Source organism: Macrosteles quadrilineatus, unplaced genomic scaffold (assembly GCF_028750875.1).
Source record: "Macrosteles quadrilineatus isolate MER2022 unplaced genomic scaffold, UCM_ALF_1.0 Scaffold_9__3_contigs__length_116548681, whole genome shotgun sequence".
NCBI classification, from domain to species: Eukaryota; Metazoa; Arthropoda; class Insecta; order Hemiptera; family Cicadellidae; genus Macrosteles; species Macrosteles quadrilineatus.
Window position 1 is genome coordinate 70,628,008 of NW_026542602.1, and position 17,089 is coordinate 70,645,096.

The 17,089-nt window shown below is 33.1% G+C and overlaps 1 protein-coding gene across 16 annotated transcripts in view; it reads left to right on the forward strand.

Moving 5' to 3' along the window:
- LOC129002564 (tropomyosin Per a 7.0102) overlaps window positions 1–17,089 on the forward strand; it is a 64,812-nt gene that overhangs the window by 39,274 nt on the left and 8,449 nt on the right. For 6 of the 16 annotated variants that reach the window (XM_054430468.1, XM_054430463.1, XM_054430473.1 and 3 more), the window contains 5 exons: window positions 330–463; window positions 4,441–4,558; window positions 13,492–13,562; window positions 15,562–15,637; window positions 16,437–16,499. In XM_054430468.1, coding sequence (XP_054286443.1) covers window positions 330–463; window positions 4,441–4,558; window positions 13,492–13,562; window positions 15,562–15,637; window positions 16,437–16,499 — 462 coding nt within the window. Of the gene's footprint in view, window positions 1–329; window positions 464–3,078; window positions 3,197–4,440; window positions 4,559–13,491; window positions 13,563–14,228; window positions 14,300–15,561; window positions 15,638–16,436; window positions 16,500–16,671; window positions 16,735–17,089 lie in introns of all 16 variants that reach the window. The other 10 variants (XM_054430465.1, XM_054430467.1, XM_054430460.1 and 7 more) reach the window with 4 other exon arrangements.

Below are 17,089 nucleotides of genomic sequence, written 5' to 3' on the forward strand. Positions count from 1 at the left end.
TTTAAAAAAATCTTATCAAAGATATTTTTCTGAATCTTGAACCTTTCTTGCAGTCGTGTTGACATCGTCTATTAATGTTATTTTAAAAAAATCTTATCAAAGATATTTTTCTGAATCTTGAACCTTTCTTGCGGTCGTGTTGACATCCTCTCCCACAGTCACGGAAACATTGTTTTCCGCAATCGCTGAAAAACGTTAAATATGGTACCTAAATTGACCAACTAATGTGTATAGACAGTTGTGGGGGTTACTTGTATGTTCCAATGCTTTGTTACTTCTACTACCCTTTGTTGGTACAAGTTGTTGACCACAAGTTTTGTGTTGTGCAGGCCGAGAGTGAGGTTGCTGCCCTCAACCGTCGTATCCAACTGTTGGAGGAGGACCTCGAAAGATCTGAGGAGAGACTGGCAACGGCCACGGCTAAACTGGCCGAGGCCTCCCAGGCGGCCGACGAGTCCGAGAGGTAAGTCCTCCGACAAATACTTTGGGTTCACAGCGTATCTCATATGGTTTTTTCGTGTAATTTCAACAGGGCTATATGAAACCTCTTTCCAAGATCAGGGTCATCGACGATCACGCTGATCAGGCCTGGAGTTTGTTGTACGAGATTCCGAAATTGTTGATAAATGTTCGAAATGGTTTGAACAGTTTTTCTTCCGCTCTTTGGAGTTTTGTTTCCATACATCCTAACCTAAACTTATGACTCTAACTTGGTAGTTAACTTACTTCTGGAATTTTAATATTGTTACATAATTTAGACTATTTATTTTTCAAATATTATAAACCAATATTTAGTGGTGTAACGGGACTACAATTTATTCTTCTGATTTTAATGTACTGAATACTTAGTTGCATTTATTTCAAACTTAGGTTTCTTATCATAGCCTACAACAAATTTCCTATCTTAATTATTTGAAACTCAGTAAATATTCGGCACAAATCCTTAAATCTCTTATCTAAATTTCCAGCTACCAGGAAAAATTGTTTTACTCAGCTAATCAACAATTAAAGACTATGTGAACATATTTTCCCTCTAATTTAAGTTGATATTTCAGCCTGTGAAAAATAGTGATAAATTTGTTTAAACAATGTTGTGTGGAAATATAGGCAAAAAAAGGTATTTGTTAATTTTTATGTGAATTAAAATAATTTGCTGTATTTCCAAAATCATGTATAATTTATTTTACAATGTTGATATATACTTCAGTAAAAGATGGGCTATGCAGAGATCAGGGAAAATTGCTGACCCATTTGTTCATATACTTAGTGATAGAATACCTAATTTTTAAAAGCCTTTTAGTCCACTTCACCAAGGATTAAAAGTTTCAAGGTAAATTTTGTGTGGCATGAGCTTGTTTAGCCCCCAATACGAAAGTGATAACATTCACAGTTTTCCTCTGTCCAAGTACAATGACCAATATAGCCTATAGCAGACAAGATGGTTGTTGGGTTTGACCTTGCATTCCTTGTGTCAAGGTCAAATCAGCAATGGAGTTTGTTTATGAAATGCCTGATTGACAAATGGATTTGTATCAAGAAGTAGCCTTGAAACATGCCTGAACCGTCTGGCTTGCAGCTTATTTTTTTATTCAAGGTTCAAAATAACTATAGCATAATTTGAATTTTTAATATCAATTGTTTAAAAATATCATAACTAACTTCTGTACCGGTACTCCAATAATTGTGAATTATTGTTGTATATAGAATCAGTTCAGTGTATGATTTCCTGATAACTATGCTAACTCCAGTTAGTTTGCATTCTATGACTAAAAGCATGAAAGAAAGTTTCCTTTCTTAAAGAAAAAAAGTTAATAAAAAACCTTTTGTGTGTTTTGTGTATTTTAACAGCAACCTTAGAAAGATTTTTTACCACACACTAAATATAAGAAGTAACAAAACTCTGTTATTGCTTTTGAACTGAGTTGTTCAAATTCTACATTAATAATAGTAGTTTGTGTTTTATATTAATATAATTGATGAATACTTGTGCTATTTAATTATTTTATCATCTACGTTACGTACCACCTTCTAAATTATGCTATTTAATCTGACCCGTAGTGTAAATTAAAATCTCTTTGTAATTGGTGATCAAAATACTCTTGCATTCATAACATTGATTTTAACTTAGCCGCAAAACAAACTTTTTACTAACGGCTTATTGACAAAAACAACAAGTACTGTGGTAATGAATCTTATAACACTGTTTTTCATTTGCATCTGGCAGCATATTTGAGTTTCTCTGTCTGGCTAAATTGTCTAAAAAGTATTTGTAGGCTATATTTTTTTGAAATTAGTTAAAAGGGATCTTTTCACATTCCGGTATGTGTTCTTTTGATATTAAATTTACATAATCTTCCTACTTAAGACGCTATATTTTTTTAGTTTGCCAACTTCTTGTTCTCGCCATTCGTTTTCCAGCTATTTTAAGATTAGTTATTTCTACTATTGAAAAAATTACTAAATTAAATTTTAACGTTTTAGTAGTTATTTTGTAATAAATGTACCCCAGTATAAAAAATAATATCAAGAAATTAAGCCCCGAAAGGTGTGTTGTTCTAATATTTCTTTATTTTAATTTCATGGTAAAACTTCTATCCATATCTAACTTCAATTATTTTGTCACTCAAAATTTTAAAAAAATCTAAATTATTACCTTCTATAATCACCTTCTATAATGAGCATTGAATGCAATCAAAAATAAATCTGAGGTTTAAAACATAAACTTAATTAAAAAGTTGAAGTCACTTTTCACTTACAAATGCTAGATCTAGCGTACTTGTATACCAAGCTAAAATTAAGTTATTAGGTCCAGAAAAATTATTTGCAAAAGTAAATTAAGTTTCTTAGTCATTGCTAGAGTAATACAATTTTTGGACCTATTCAGAAGCATCAGAGATTTTATAACAGAAATTCCAGATGAGGCTCGTTTCTTCCCAATTTCAAATCCAAAAAATATCTATAGATTATGGTCTAGACTCGTGTAAATCTCACGTTGAACGTTTGAAACCATATGCTGCCAAATGTTGAAAGACAGTTTAGTGGTCTAGGGCCGTAGTGCAGTGATGTGTGTGCTTGAAGGATACGCAAGGCATTGGAGAACAGAACCAACATGGAGGACGACCGAGTGTCTATACTGGAGGCGCAGCTGGCTCAGGCCAAGATGATTGCGGAAGACTCTGACAAGAAGTATGAGGAGGTAGGTTGGTCCCGCAGAGAAGGGTGGTCTGGCAGCTGGGAGACGGTGGTCTGTTGATGTGGACGTTGGTTAAAGTAAGACTTAACTTGAGTTTGGGGAACATGAATTGGGCATCCCAGCAACTGAGTGGGAGTAGAATCTGTCAAGTACTGTGTTATTTGTGGAGGTGAAGTCAGTTATGGCGGGATTTACTTTAGCAGTCTGTATGATTGAATTTGTCTCCTGACCGGGTGTACATGGTATTGGACGGGGCCGTCCAAACTACGCCCAGTTCCCAGGTAGACGGAAGTCAGGAGACAGGTTCCATCATGCAGACTGTTGCTAATACGGCTGTGGGATTGTGAATATTCTTGTTTTATTTTCCAAGAACTGCGATATTCAATCGGGTTGCGGGACTTGGAGCAGGCCGCTCTGGGATTCAATCTGTGTCAAATTTGATAGGCAGAGAAACCTGGCCATTAATCAGCCGTGAAAAACTAGAGCTATTGGGAGATACAATATCTTCCGTTAAAAGCTTAGAAAATGAACTGAATGTGTGATGCAAAACAAAAATGTAATGTAGATCATCCAGTGGAGACTTATCAAAATGCTGAAAATCGTGAAAATCTCTGGGGTCTTGCCAAATATTGAACATGAACGTGGAAATATCAATCTCTTCCGCCATCCCTGAAACATTTTTGTTGTTATTTGTGAATTTTTAAACCGATTTATGCTGACGATTCCTCTGATACATCGTGGTTGTAAAATCTAGGCTTGATCTTGATTTTCTGATTTAGCATTCAATCTCTTGAGCTTGTAAGCAAAACTATGCCAAAACATTGAGCTGCTCATACGCCTCTACTATAGATATGTATCTTTTATTGGGACCTAAGGTCGGATATCCCTATGAGGCGGTTATAACGAGGTTGGATACGACGGGTTCTACTGTACAAGAAAAATGCTGGGAGCTTAAGTCATGACCTTTGATTCTTCAAACAAACACTAATTCTATTTCATCGAGTAACAAAAGTAAACTAATGTATTTTGTCTAGACTTGTCAAGCAAAAAATCAAAATCCCATCAAGAGACCACTTGAATTTTCCCTGTGATCGCTAGACCGCCTTGAATCTCATAAGTTTAGATGACCCTAATAATCATTTCAGATGGCGATAGGAGTGGAGACGAAGCTTAACTCAAATCCTCCTTTCTGCGTATGGGGAGGAACAAGTGTTTCAGGTGATGTTAACGTTCATGTTGTATTGTAGAGCGCGTAAGGTGCTTGAAAACCGCAGCTTGGCAGATGAAGAGCGAATGGACGCTTTGGAAAACCAGTTGAAGGAAGCTCGGTTCTTGGCTGAGGAGGCAGATAAGAAATATGATGAGGTGAACACTGAGCCCACCTAATGTGTGTCGCTGCTCCTCGCTGCTGGCTAGTGATATTTTGTGATTCACTAACACCAAATATGTACAGCTGTCTGAGTCCAGTTCCCCCTCCTTGCGTCCCTACGGTGGTTTGGCAGGGTTGACCCGAACATGGCGAATAGGTCAAATGTCCGACGAGGCAGTAATATTTGTTTGTAACGTAAAATCGGAAGTTACTCCCCATGAGTTTTCTTTGTTTTTTATAGTAATCGCTTATTGTTATAGAACTTAGCCTATTCCTGTTGATTTGGATTTTTTCTTGTTTTTGTGTATTTTGTTTTGCTACGCTGTCGTGCGGAAGGACATAAATATTTATTTATCTAAATTCAATTTCCAGGATCAAAAAGTTTCACTTAACCGCATTGTTTACTTACTTTATAACACTAGTGATAAAGTAACGGATCAATGCAGTTCAAAGATTGAGAGAAAATTAGTAAAATTGTAATGCTTCAAATGCCAATTTATCAGCTGGTAACGACCAATTTAATTGTTGATCTGTTGACATTTGAAAAAGGTAAAGTATTGTAAGCAACTCGCGTGATTAGCCTTTACGACACTCGTAGAAGTTTTTGAGGCTTTAAAGACTATGTACACGTTCTTAGCTTAAACGACGGTTTTTTATTTTGCCAAAAAATGTATCCGATTTTTGTTATTTTGGTGCTTTTGTTTGTTGAACATTGGGCATTTGGCAGATTTGTCATGCTTGTGGGGTCTTGTGGTTAGTCAGATTTGTGGTAGGTTTTGGTGATATTAGACGGATGTGGTGGTCAGGGAGTAGTCGGTCAGTTAAGTGCTAGGAGGTCACTCTTCAAAGGTAATAGTATAGAAACATCTATATTTGTAAACTTGCACTATGACGGGATTGTGATACAATGTTTAGCATATTTTTATGAATTTATAGAGATTTTTTTTCAGTTATTTTTGAAAACCTGGTTCCAGGTGATTTCAAAATTGTTTTCAATTAGGTAAGAGGTATTTTATTTTGGTTGATCCGATGGGTGAATATTTTTTGAAATGGTATAACTTGGTGCAATTTATTGTAATGTAAAATAATTTTTACCAGATTACATCCAAAGTTCTCATTGTAGTAAAATCCTATGCTAGGAAGTAACATTTCTAATTTGCTTATTTGCTAATGTTTAGATAACAGTTTATATATTTTAATATGTATAATAAGAGGCCTTTGTGTAAAACTAACTTGTAAGATAGTAAAATTTGTATGTAAGACAACTTGCTTTATAAATTCACAAGTATTTTATAACAATGAAATTAAAAATTGTTCTATACGTCCTATGAGTGCCTTAACCATTTTGACCTGTGCTGTATACATGCAAATGTTTAAGTTTTATTTGTTGTTATTGTGTAGTAAAATGTGTTATTTGAGCCCGTAAATAATGTCTGTATTACTTTATGATACAGATCTTAACTCCTGTTATTCAATCAATAGTTTTGTTTAATATTTCCTTTAACAATTTTATGCTCATTCCAATTGTGCCTTAATTCAAATAACAGCTCATGATTAAATTTAGATATTATTACAGTTTTTCACTGTGCTTATTGAAATGAAAAGTAGTAACAAAGATTTCAACTATTGTTATTAGTCTAAAATATACCTCAGTTATTACAAACCTATGTGAAAATTCTGATACAGAAAGAAATAATATCATCCTTAGTGACTTATTATATCAGTCCTCATCTCACTAAAACAACAATCAGAAACTTAGTACTTGGAATGTTTGTGGAAAGGCTTTACAATTGAGCAGACCAAAATTTCACTGCCGTAAAGTTCTGTTCCCATGTTAAACTTTTTCTGTTCCTCCTACATACGACATATTAGTTATCTGCCATAACACAGTACTTATATTTGTGCTTACACATAAAAAAAAATTATCACAGAAAAATTGTTGGGCCTAATTTGAAGTGATTGCAACTAGTTTGATTGCAGTTTTCCGACTCCCAGTTAAAAAAGTAATATCTAACATAATCTGCCGAGGACTTTTTACATGTAACACTATTTTTATTACAGAATGTTAATTTCACATTCATCGTGGTTGGGTAGTGTATTAGACTTCGGAAGCACCTTTGGCAAGAAAAAGCTCCGTATAATCTTCAATTTGATTTTTTACAATAATCCCAACAAACCTAAATCCAAACTAGGATTGAATAAACTGAGGTATACTTTATTTGACTTTTTGAAAATGCTTAACTTTTTTAAGTCAGAACAATCTCATTTCTGTAAGGTTAGAGGTTTCTTTAAATTGTTATGTTTAAATAGAGGCACTTAAAAATTGTCCGATAAAGTTCTTTTAACAATGTTCAATTGACTACAATCAATCAGCTGTTCCTAATGCCTTAGTTTTAACCTATACTCTGTTCACAAAATTTAGGCGGTTTGAGGGGAAGTTCCCCCACTACTTTTTTACCTAATATTTGGTGCAGCTGATTTATAATTTTGAAAAACCTCAAGCTGTTGAGCTATTTTTAAAGGTAGGTTCAAGTGGAGGGGATTAATTTCTTCCCCTTCAACAGCCTAAATGTTGTGTACAGCCTACAGAATATAGTTGAAGATATGTCTTGTGTAATTTGGTACATTCCTCCCGAGTATTTCGCTATTGGAAGGTTGCACTTGGACTACATTTACCATCTGACTCAACTACGCTTCAGCTCTTATGTTATCTCATTGATTGTGTTTTAAATGTATTTAGTTTTGAACAATAAAATTTGTAATTTATTCATCCGTGAATGGTTATTTAACCCTTGAAAAGTTTTACTTTTTCAGTGTGTGATGAAATTTAAAGTTTTGGATCTTATATTTTAGCTATAGCCTCATTGTGTTGCTCTTACAGAATTTTACCCTTAAAAACTTTTGGCTGCAATTTCACTAGACGTAGGGTTGGTTATAAAATTAAAGTCGTAAAAATTGAATAGTTAAATTTTTAATCGTGTCTACACCAGTAGCATTTTTTATAAAAAAAAAAAAAAAAAAATAGAAGAACGTTGCTAGTGCATGCATGGGATTTTGTATTGTTTTAGTCAAATTTTTTCACAAAAAATTATTGACTGCTATTGATTAGGTTTTTTAGCATTGTTGCGCTTTTTTACATTATACATTTTTCGGCGTCCAGTTAAAATCTGTTGTAATGCCAAAAAGTTGTTTACCACAGTCCATTTCTTGTTAGGAAACTAAGAGCCACAAACAAAATGTTTTACGATGACACAATGTAAAATCTTACGGGTTTTATCCGGACAGTAAAAATCATAGAGTGAAAGGAGCGTTATAGTAGAAATGAATCAAATTAAATGTAAATAAAATTATCCTAACAAACCCTTTCCTCTAGTAAGAACAAGTTTTTAACATATTCCAAAACTTTCATTGCCAACTCATTCACACTGAAACGTAAAATGATATATTTTAAGGCTACTATAAGATTAAGAGATGGGAAAAGTCCAATTTAAAAAAATATGTTTTATTAATCTCCTGAAACTACTTTAAAAAGATAGTTTACCAGGACTAACCTAGAGTTTATTCTTTATGTTAATTTATGAAATAATTCACCTAATGGGATCTTGTCTGAGGGATATTAGCAGATTTATTTCTGTGAGCAAACGTTTAAATAATGTGTTTTGCTAATGAAATAATGGTAAAGCTTGCCCTTTGAACTTCTATTTTCATCTGAACTTACAATTTTTCTCTTACACAGTTTATAAACAACTATAATATTTATACTTATAAAAAAGTATATTGTTTTTCACTCAGAGTAAAAAATAAACAATTCACGATTTATCGAAAATTTGTTTGAAGAAAAATTCAGAGTTTTGCCTCTACATTGAAAGAAATACACAGGAAGGTTGTTGTGATAGTTGGTTATCAGGTTGATACATTTCCTGAAGCAATAAATGAAGGTTGGCACACCTGTCAGATAGCATGTGTTGTAGGTTTACTCTTGAGGCCCACACTACTTGAGTCACCTACATACATTGTGTTCAAATAGAACGACAGTGAAAGGATCTTGCAAAGATTTCAAGATGGACAAATGAGGAAATGGTGGCATGACTTGTCAGGGATGAAAATAATATTTTACTGTTAAGGGATTCATTCAAGTGTCAGTATCTATACTTGAAAGATAAAACACGATGTATATTTTACCAAGAATTTGGTCTAGGCACTTAGTAAAGTAAGAAGTTACGAGGAAAGATTAAGAAAAGTCAAATACAAAATCAACAAAAACTTAACTCAGAAGTAAAGTTTAATGGCTTTATTTCACTGAAAGGTACTTAAATGCTATTTAAAAATTTCCTACATACTTTATGCAACATTTTTAGACAAACTTTCATCACTTTTGAATATAAACCTATATTGATAAGAGGTTTATTATTTCTAAATTATAACATCTCCATAATTGGCTAGTTTTTTGCTTGATGAAGTTTTTTTTTTACTTTTTAAATTACAGCCAGTGTTGAAGAAGATAAGGATATTCTATATCAATAAAGTTACATAAACAGTTTTAAAACCCAGAGACTTACAAAATTCATAAAGTTAAAATACCTGAAAGTACAAAAATACGTCAAATAACACTTGCCATTAACACTTGCGATGCTGATGAAAAAGTTTTTTAAAATTTAAAATGTACTTACCATTTTGTTTCAAAATACTACTTTGGAATTTTAATTCAAGTAAATATTTTTTGGTAAATGCAAGTCAAATTATATGTACACATTCAGTCTTCTAGTTTTTACCTAGTTTGAACATTTTCTTTGAGTCATAATTATATGAAAAAACCCATTTAAATTTGTTAGTATTTTGTTGGTTAAAATATTTCAGCTTATTTGCTTCAAATATCAAAATTATATAGGTACATAGTATTGGCTGTGACCCTGAAAATGTTTATCAGATAACTCTTTGAACTTTGCTTGAAAATTGATTATGAAAATGGTGATGTTTTGTCTCTTAGTTGACTTTTGTTACTTCCTTATTATTTGTTGCAAAACACTACTAAATTCTGAGGAGATAGCTCAGAAAATGTTATAAATAGTACCCCTGAGAAATCACTATGTTGAGCATAAACCTTAAAAATTATAAATTACTCTAAATATCTAAAAAAAAATATGTCTTGAAACTTTAATTCCTTCAAGAATTTAACAATTTTGGCACAAAATAATTAAACTCAACCGAAATAATGTATAAATCTTCATATTGCATTGTGGATATAGATATTGTATAAAAATACCCATATAGAGTTGTTAAAGAAAATGTAGTTTAAACATTAGTTTGTTATCCATACACACAAACAGATCAATCACATATCAATAAAATTGATCAACTAGAGATCGGTTGAAGTAAATTATTTTTTTTTTACCAACTTCTGGTTCTAAATCACGGCTTGTAACCTAGTATCACCATCCTTGGATGTAATGTAGTGTGCTTCAGTTCTGAGGTTCGTTTGAACTGAAACTTGTGACAATCTTAGTGGAAATTACAGTATAACATTTTATTAAAGAACAATTTTGTAATCAATGCCATTTAAGCTTTCAACCACTATACATTCACGTACCTTCTACGTTTAACACAATACACAAACAATATGGTGCAAGGAAGGATCAGAAACAAAGGATCATTCAATTATTTGACATTTTATTACCAAGGTTTGATTACAATATGTCTCCCTGTAAATAGAGGTGAGATGAGTCCTGCTGTGTGACCAATTCTCTGATCAATATAATTACTTTTGTACAAATCAAGTTCTTAAAACTGCTCCAAGTGACAAAATATAGATAAGTAATGAGGAGGATTAAACAAATTGTATTTTCTTTAAATAGCATGTAGATTGTGCTGTGTAAAATAAACGGTACCAGCAAACTAACACATACTTTCTCCTATTGGCTTGTCAACAATTCTTATAATGGGTACACGGTGGGAGTAACTATTACGGTTTATGGGGAAATCACAAAAATTGCAATAACTTTTGTAGCCTACCAAAATCTTAATAGCACTGTGGGTTGTACAATTTTGTTTAAAATTAAAAGGACCAAATCATACTAAATGTTAATCAAAATTGTTTGAGCCGTTTAAAAAATCAAATTTTCCTGTTATTCTATAGGGTTCCATGAAAAATCATAATTAAAATCAAAATTTCAAAAAATCTATACTCTTGTGGGTTCCATGAAATGAACGTACTGAACAAATTTTATCATAATCTGATCACAGGCTTAGTAGTCTGTAGCGCTCTACAATTCCATACCCACACAGACATCACTTTTAAAACCAATTGTTTGGGTTCAGGGGACTAAAAAAGTATACTTTTCACCTTAAACTTAAAAAAAATCAATACTTTCTCCATATAGCCTATAGTCCTCGCCACCCTAAGTTGAGGCAGCCCAAGGCCGCACGGCGTATATCTAGTGCGGCCTTTGGCTGCCTCAACTTAGGGTGGCGAGGACTATGGTTAATATGTATAGGAGAGAAAGTAACATTAGTTTTGGTTAAACGCAAGTGAAACCCAAAATTCCTAAAATATTTACGAGTTGTAAAGGTATTGTTATAGTCCTCGCCACCCTAAGTTGAGGCAGCCAAAGGCCGCACTAGATACACGCAACTTAGGGTGGCGAGGACTATAACACTCATGTGTTTTTGAATCTGTAATGATATTCAAATCCAAAAACTGAACCATAGAATTTTTATACTTGAAATAGATCTTTAAAATGCAATAGAAACTTCTGGGGAAAATGATTTGGTAGTATCCATTAGTAGTTCAATAAACTGACATTATCACCACCATGTTGCACAAAAAATGTATAGACAAATTACAAACATATTTTATTGGAACATTGATTGATAAAACAAGGAAATGTTTGGTGAAAGAACTGTGTCAGACTCAATTAATGCTACAAACATCAGTTCTGGGTTTGAAAGAGTTAAATATGTCGAAGAGTAAGATATTTTTCTTTGAGTGCAGTTGTTTGTAAGGTAATTATAGCAAGGAAAGCATTTATCAGAAGTGAGGCTCTGAAAAAACTATACTTATCACAGCAAAACAAGAGGAGTACAGTGACGCTTAAGTATTGCGCTAACATGCTGCAAGTATTATTTTTTAACTTTTTATGTTATCTATTACCAGTTAAACTAAAAACTAAGTTGAAGTTAGTTTTAAAGAAGTTGCATCTTACTCTGCAATGTAAATGACAGCCTTGAACAAAGTTTAGAAGTATGAATAATTACATACCATATATCAAACATTTTCTGATATAACACAACAAAAACTAACTTGTAAGCAAATGTTTTCTCTGCGCTCGCTATTCAATCTAGATTTGAATGCCATCTTACAAAGAATTGATTCTGGACGTTATAAACTACATTTTCTAACAGGTTAGATAGTCAAAACCAAAGTTTGAACTGTTAACTTAGGATAAAGACCACAGGTAGAGGCACACACTCAGAAATTGTTAAATCTTTTCTAAATCAACCCAATAGTCTACTCATCAAAAATCAAATTTAAAGACTTGATATCCAACAAGTACAATTCAAGGCCATGACCCAATAAATTCTGCATCAAGCTTTCAGACCGCTTGAAATTTTGTCAAAGAAGGATTTGTCATTCTGTTTGCATCAGCATTTAATCGGCAAAGTCGTTGAGTTAGCTAATACAGTGCTGTAGTAGTTTTGCAAATAACTATAGTCCAACCTCCAACGCAGCAACTGTCAATTTGAAACCATCGCACAGTGAGATCAGCTTCATCAATCCACCTGAAGAGCTAAGCGCATAGAAAGGATTTATAACAAAGAGGGAAACAAAAAATTGTCCATGTACATACATGCAAATTTGGCGTGTTACATATACAAGAAGAACACATTGATAGCCATAAGGTATTGAAAATTCTACTGCAGTGCAACTTATACAGTAAGCCATAATCAATTCTTCAAATCAGCGAATATCTTTACTTTAGCATGACCCAACTTTGAAGACGTCAAGATTTAATCCTACCACAGTTCTCAAAACTCAAGAAGTATGGATAAAAGCCATGTTCAATTCTTCAAATCAGCGAATATGTTTACTTCAGCATGACCCAACTTTGAAGACGTTATCATTTCAACCGACCACAGTTCTCAAAACCCTTGAAGTATGGATAAAAGCCATGTTCCACTCTTCAAAAATCAGCAAATATCTTTTACAGCATGACTCAACTTCATCAAACGGAAATTCCAATGAAGCCTACAGTACTTAATGGACATGTTTATTTTCTATTGTATCAAATAGCTTTGTATGGATAGGTTTACTATTGTGATTAGTTGAATTTTTAGCTCATAGATTAACCTATCACTGTACCCTGATCACCACAGCTAGATGTTTTTGTACATAGCTTGACGCAGACGTAAGACTTGTCTCTAGGTTTTCTCTTGTCTAGTTTTCACCAAAGCAGGTAGACACCGTCACAACAACCCTACTAACTCTAGAACAGCATGTAATTTGCAAAGTTTAGTACTTTCTGCATCGTTGTGACTAAATTTTGTTTTCTAAAAAATGTTTTATTGATGTGGTGTTATTAACAATTTCCCAAAATTATTCACAAAACTAAAATACGTAACAAAGTCAACTGTGTGCTTCTTGGTATTACGTTTGTTTTTTAAAACTTAATCTGTGTGCCTTTTATCGTAGCAGTAGTGTTGTTTACCAATTTTGCCTTCAAATGAACTTTTTACCTAATAATTTTAAAATTCAAAGAGTACTTAACGTAAATTGAAATAAACTTGTAACTTTACTGAACTTGAACAAAATAATTGGTTGTCTTAAATTCAATCAAGTCAAACCTGTATTTCTCGCAGAAAATGTTTCAGAGGGTTAAACTTTCGTATTTGTGGTGGTAACGTTGGCCAGCCTGCTGATTTGTTTTTGTGTTAGGTCGCTCGTAAGTTGGCAATGGTGGAGGCTGACTTGGAGCGTGCGGAAGAGCGTGCTGAGGCTGGAGAATCGTAAGCTTTTTTTTGTTCCGTAAGGTTTCGTTTGTGTTTTGTTTGCAGAGAATGCTATGCCGTCGTCACAGCTGTATTTAGTGTTATGCTTATATAAAAATGAGACTTATAACCATAAGAGTAATGTTATGTTTTATTCATATTTGCATCTTATCTACATTTTATTAATGAGCAAAACTGAGAATATTTGTTCTTTTACATGGTACTTCATTGTAAAACAAAATTCTTCTTATGGTTGTAATTCTCATATGATTGTTTATATTTAGTTTTAGATGTATTATGCATGTTTTATATTTGGTTTTTCCACCGATTTCCATATGCTTGGATGTGTTACACTTCCACTTTTGACATATATTGAAGGTTTTTTTTTATGATTGTTATGAATAATTTTGCATTCACATTCACTCTTGCAATAATATTTTTTGTATTGTGTCAAATTTCAACATTACACAACCAAACGCCTTGCATTTTTACGTTTGTTTCATTTACATTTTCAGCACAAATTGCACTATAACAATCCATCCAATCAAAATTTAAAATAATCTCACAATGGATAAATCAAATTGTTTGCTGTTTTAATATGAATTCCGTGTGAACGCAAGTTTGTTGTTTTGAGCTGTACCTAGTGTGTTAGACTAGCACTAAACGCATGGCTTGGTAATACAGGTGGCTCGAAAGCTCGTCATGATGGAACAAGATCTAGAACGAGCCGAAGAGCGAGCGGAACAGAGCGATTCGTAAGTTGTCCACCGCTTGCATGGTTTTGTGGCCTCGTAAATATATATCAGTAGTTTTTACGATTAGATTTTCGCTCATCAAACTTGATTAGTTTGTGACCATTTAATTACATTATTATCCTTCATTTTTATTAGTACGATACATTTTATACTCAGTTACTCAACTCTGTTTTCACTCATAATCTTGCCTTACTAGACTTTTTGAAGAAAAGCCAATTGGCTAGCAAATATTATTTTTTTTTAAGGAAAAGAGTTCAGCTACTTTACCTGAGAAATTTAGAGTCCAGGGCTAATGTATGCACAATAAAAACACACCAAACACTGGTATTAGATACATCTTTTTTATTGTTTATCTATTTGCCCTTCAACACTAAATATTCTCAGATAACCAAGCTGGATTGTGTTTTTCTTTTTTTTATGCCTCATAAATTTAGTAGCAATTGTTTCATGAATCAATCATACAACAAAATGTTTACGCCACACTACATTATTTTGACGAACTTCCCACGCAAGGAATTAGTCCAGAAAACAGCTGTTTGCCGCCAGCTTATTCAAATGGGGTTTCATTGCGTACTACTGTGCTGCAATGAGTTTTGCCGGACACCAATCAGCTGATTATACTGTATTTAGGTGGCAGTGAGTAGTTATAAACAAAAACATAACCTCTCTTAGAGGTTATGACTAGTGATTTTTAGTCCTTTAGTTGGTGGAAATAAGGATTTGTATGGATTTAGTAGTATGGCGTAAACTATCGTACGTAACTCGTCCAAAATGTGTGTACCGGACTCGTATGGTAATCCCGTACTCGACTTCGTCTCGCACGGGAACGACAACACTCGTCCGGTAAACACTTATTTTCAGGACTAGTAACGTAATATACTAATGTTACATCAATGTACTAACGTAGCTGTTGGAAAACACCATTGCTGTATCTGTGTAATCATCAAAACTAGTGGCTTCTCATTTGCAAGGTTTCAATTGTGTATCAAATTTCGTTGATGCCTGTAAAAACAGACAAATGAACTGATGCAATGACTCTATTCTGTAAAACATTGTTTTGTTTTTTAATTCTTCAAAGACGATTAATTAATCAGCAAAATTACGGATTGACTTTGAAAAAATATTTTAAAATTGACAATTATTTTATACAAACTTTACCATCAATTTAATACAAGATTGTTATATTTTAATGGTTATGTATGATAACTACCTTATATTAATGTTACTGTTTGAATCTAATATATATTGTTTACAATTTACAGAAAGATTGTAGAGCTTGAGGAAGAGCTCCGCGTCGTCGGTAACAACCTGAAGTCCCTGGAAGTCTCAGAAGAAAAGGTATTTAGTCTTGGTTGATCAGTCAGTAAAATGTAGGGACATATACAATATTTATTGATCAATAGAGATTTTCAGACAGATAATATATATTACTGCATCAAATATTAAAAATCGGAAAGTTATTAATTTAAAAGTCTTACGAGTTTTGGGAAGTTTTTTTGTGACCATACAAAAACATACCCCATTCAGGATGTCCATGATTAGGAAGTCATACTTCCTAATCAGTTTTGACAATTATTTTACAAGCTTTAAGATCCAAAAATTAACATCCGTTTGACTGTAAATTGACGATAAGAAGAAAAGTGTTGGATTTCACTGTTAAAAACTGTTGACCAAGGTATTTATAATATTAATTTTCAGTAAAATCACTGAAATGTTTCCATCTCATGTACGCCTAAAGCATTCTCAATCTATTTTAATCAAATGTACGATACGATAAGTTAAATTCAGTTTTTCATATCAGAATTATCGAGAAAACAATATTTTTGTAAATTAATCGATAGAGAAGTAATTTTAAATCTAATAAGTTGAACTAAAACTCCTTCAAAAAACTGGAATTACCTAAATGAAAATATTACTGTCCAAATTGACAAGCGATTTATTTGAATTGTTGCAGAAAACTTGTTAAAATTTACAAAAGTGTTGTTATAAATCCTTTCCATTCTTCCTCAGCAGTTTTTAGTAGCTCATAGAAGAACAGAGGCCACTTATTATGAAATTAAAACCTGCTCGTAAGTTAATCACTGTAAATCTATGATGGCATCTTATTTCTACTCCTGACTTGGCAATGTTTAAACAGGCTAACCAACGTGAGGAAGAGTACAAGAACCAAATCAAGACTTTGACCACAAGACTCAAGGAGGTATCATACCTCGCATGTTCCCTGAACCCTGTTTTTTGTTTTTGTTTACGCTACTTTTTTCTCATTGGTTTGTGTGGACCAATCAGACTTGGCAGTTTCTTTGAGAAACATTCATTTTCTTGGCTTCATTGCGAGTGTTTTATGTGTTTACTAACTTGTGTGTATAATCAAGGCGACCCAGAGAGAAGAGAACTTCGAGGAACAGGTCAAAGCTCTGTCCAACCAGCTCAAAGAGGTAATTCCAACGTATATTCTCGCTTCGGACAGTGTTTTCTTTTATGTCTTGATTGTAATTGTTCTACCTTTTACAAAATCAATGTGGGCATTTTTTTTCTTTAAACTTGTTTTTGAACCACACTCCTATTATACCTTGTAGAACACCCAATCTTATAGGTCCATTAAAAATGTACATATTATTTTCAGACATAATAGATTATGGTTTTAATACCCTACAAATGACACTAAGAGTGCATTGTGAAAAAAAGTAGAGTAGTGGCCTTTTATTCTATCATAACTTTGAAATTTTCACAAACGCTTTTGCCAAAGAGTTCTACTACGTGGCAACATAAATTGATAGAACTTCTAATCGG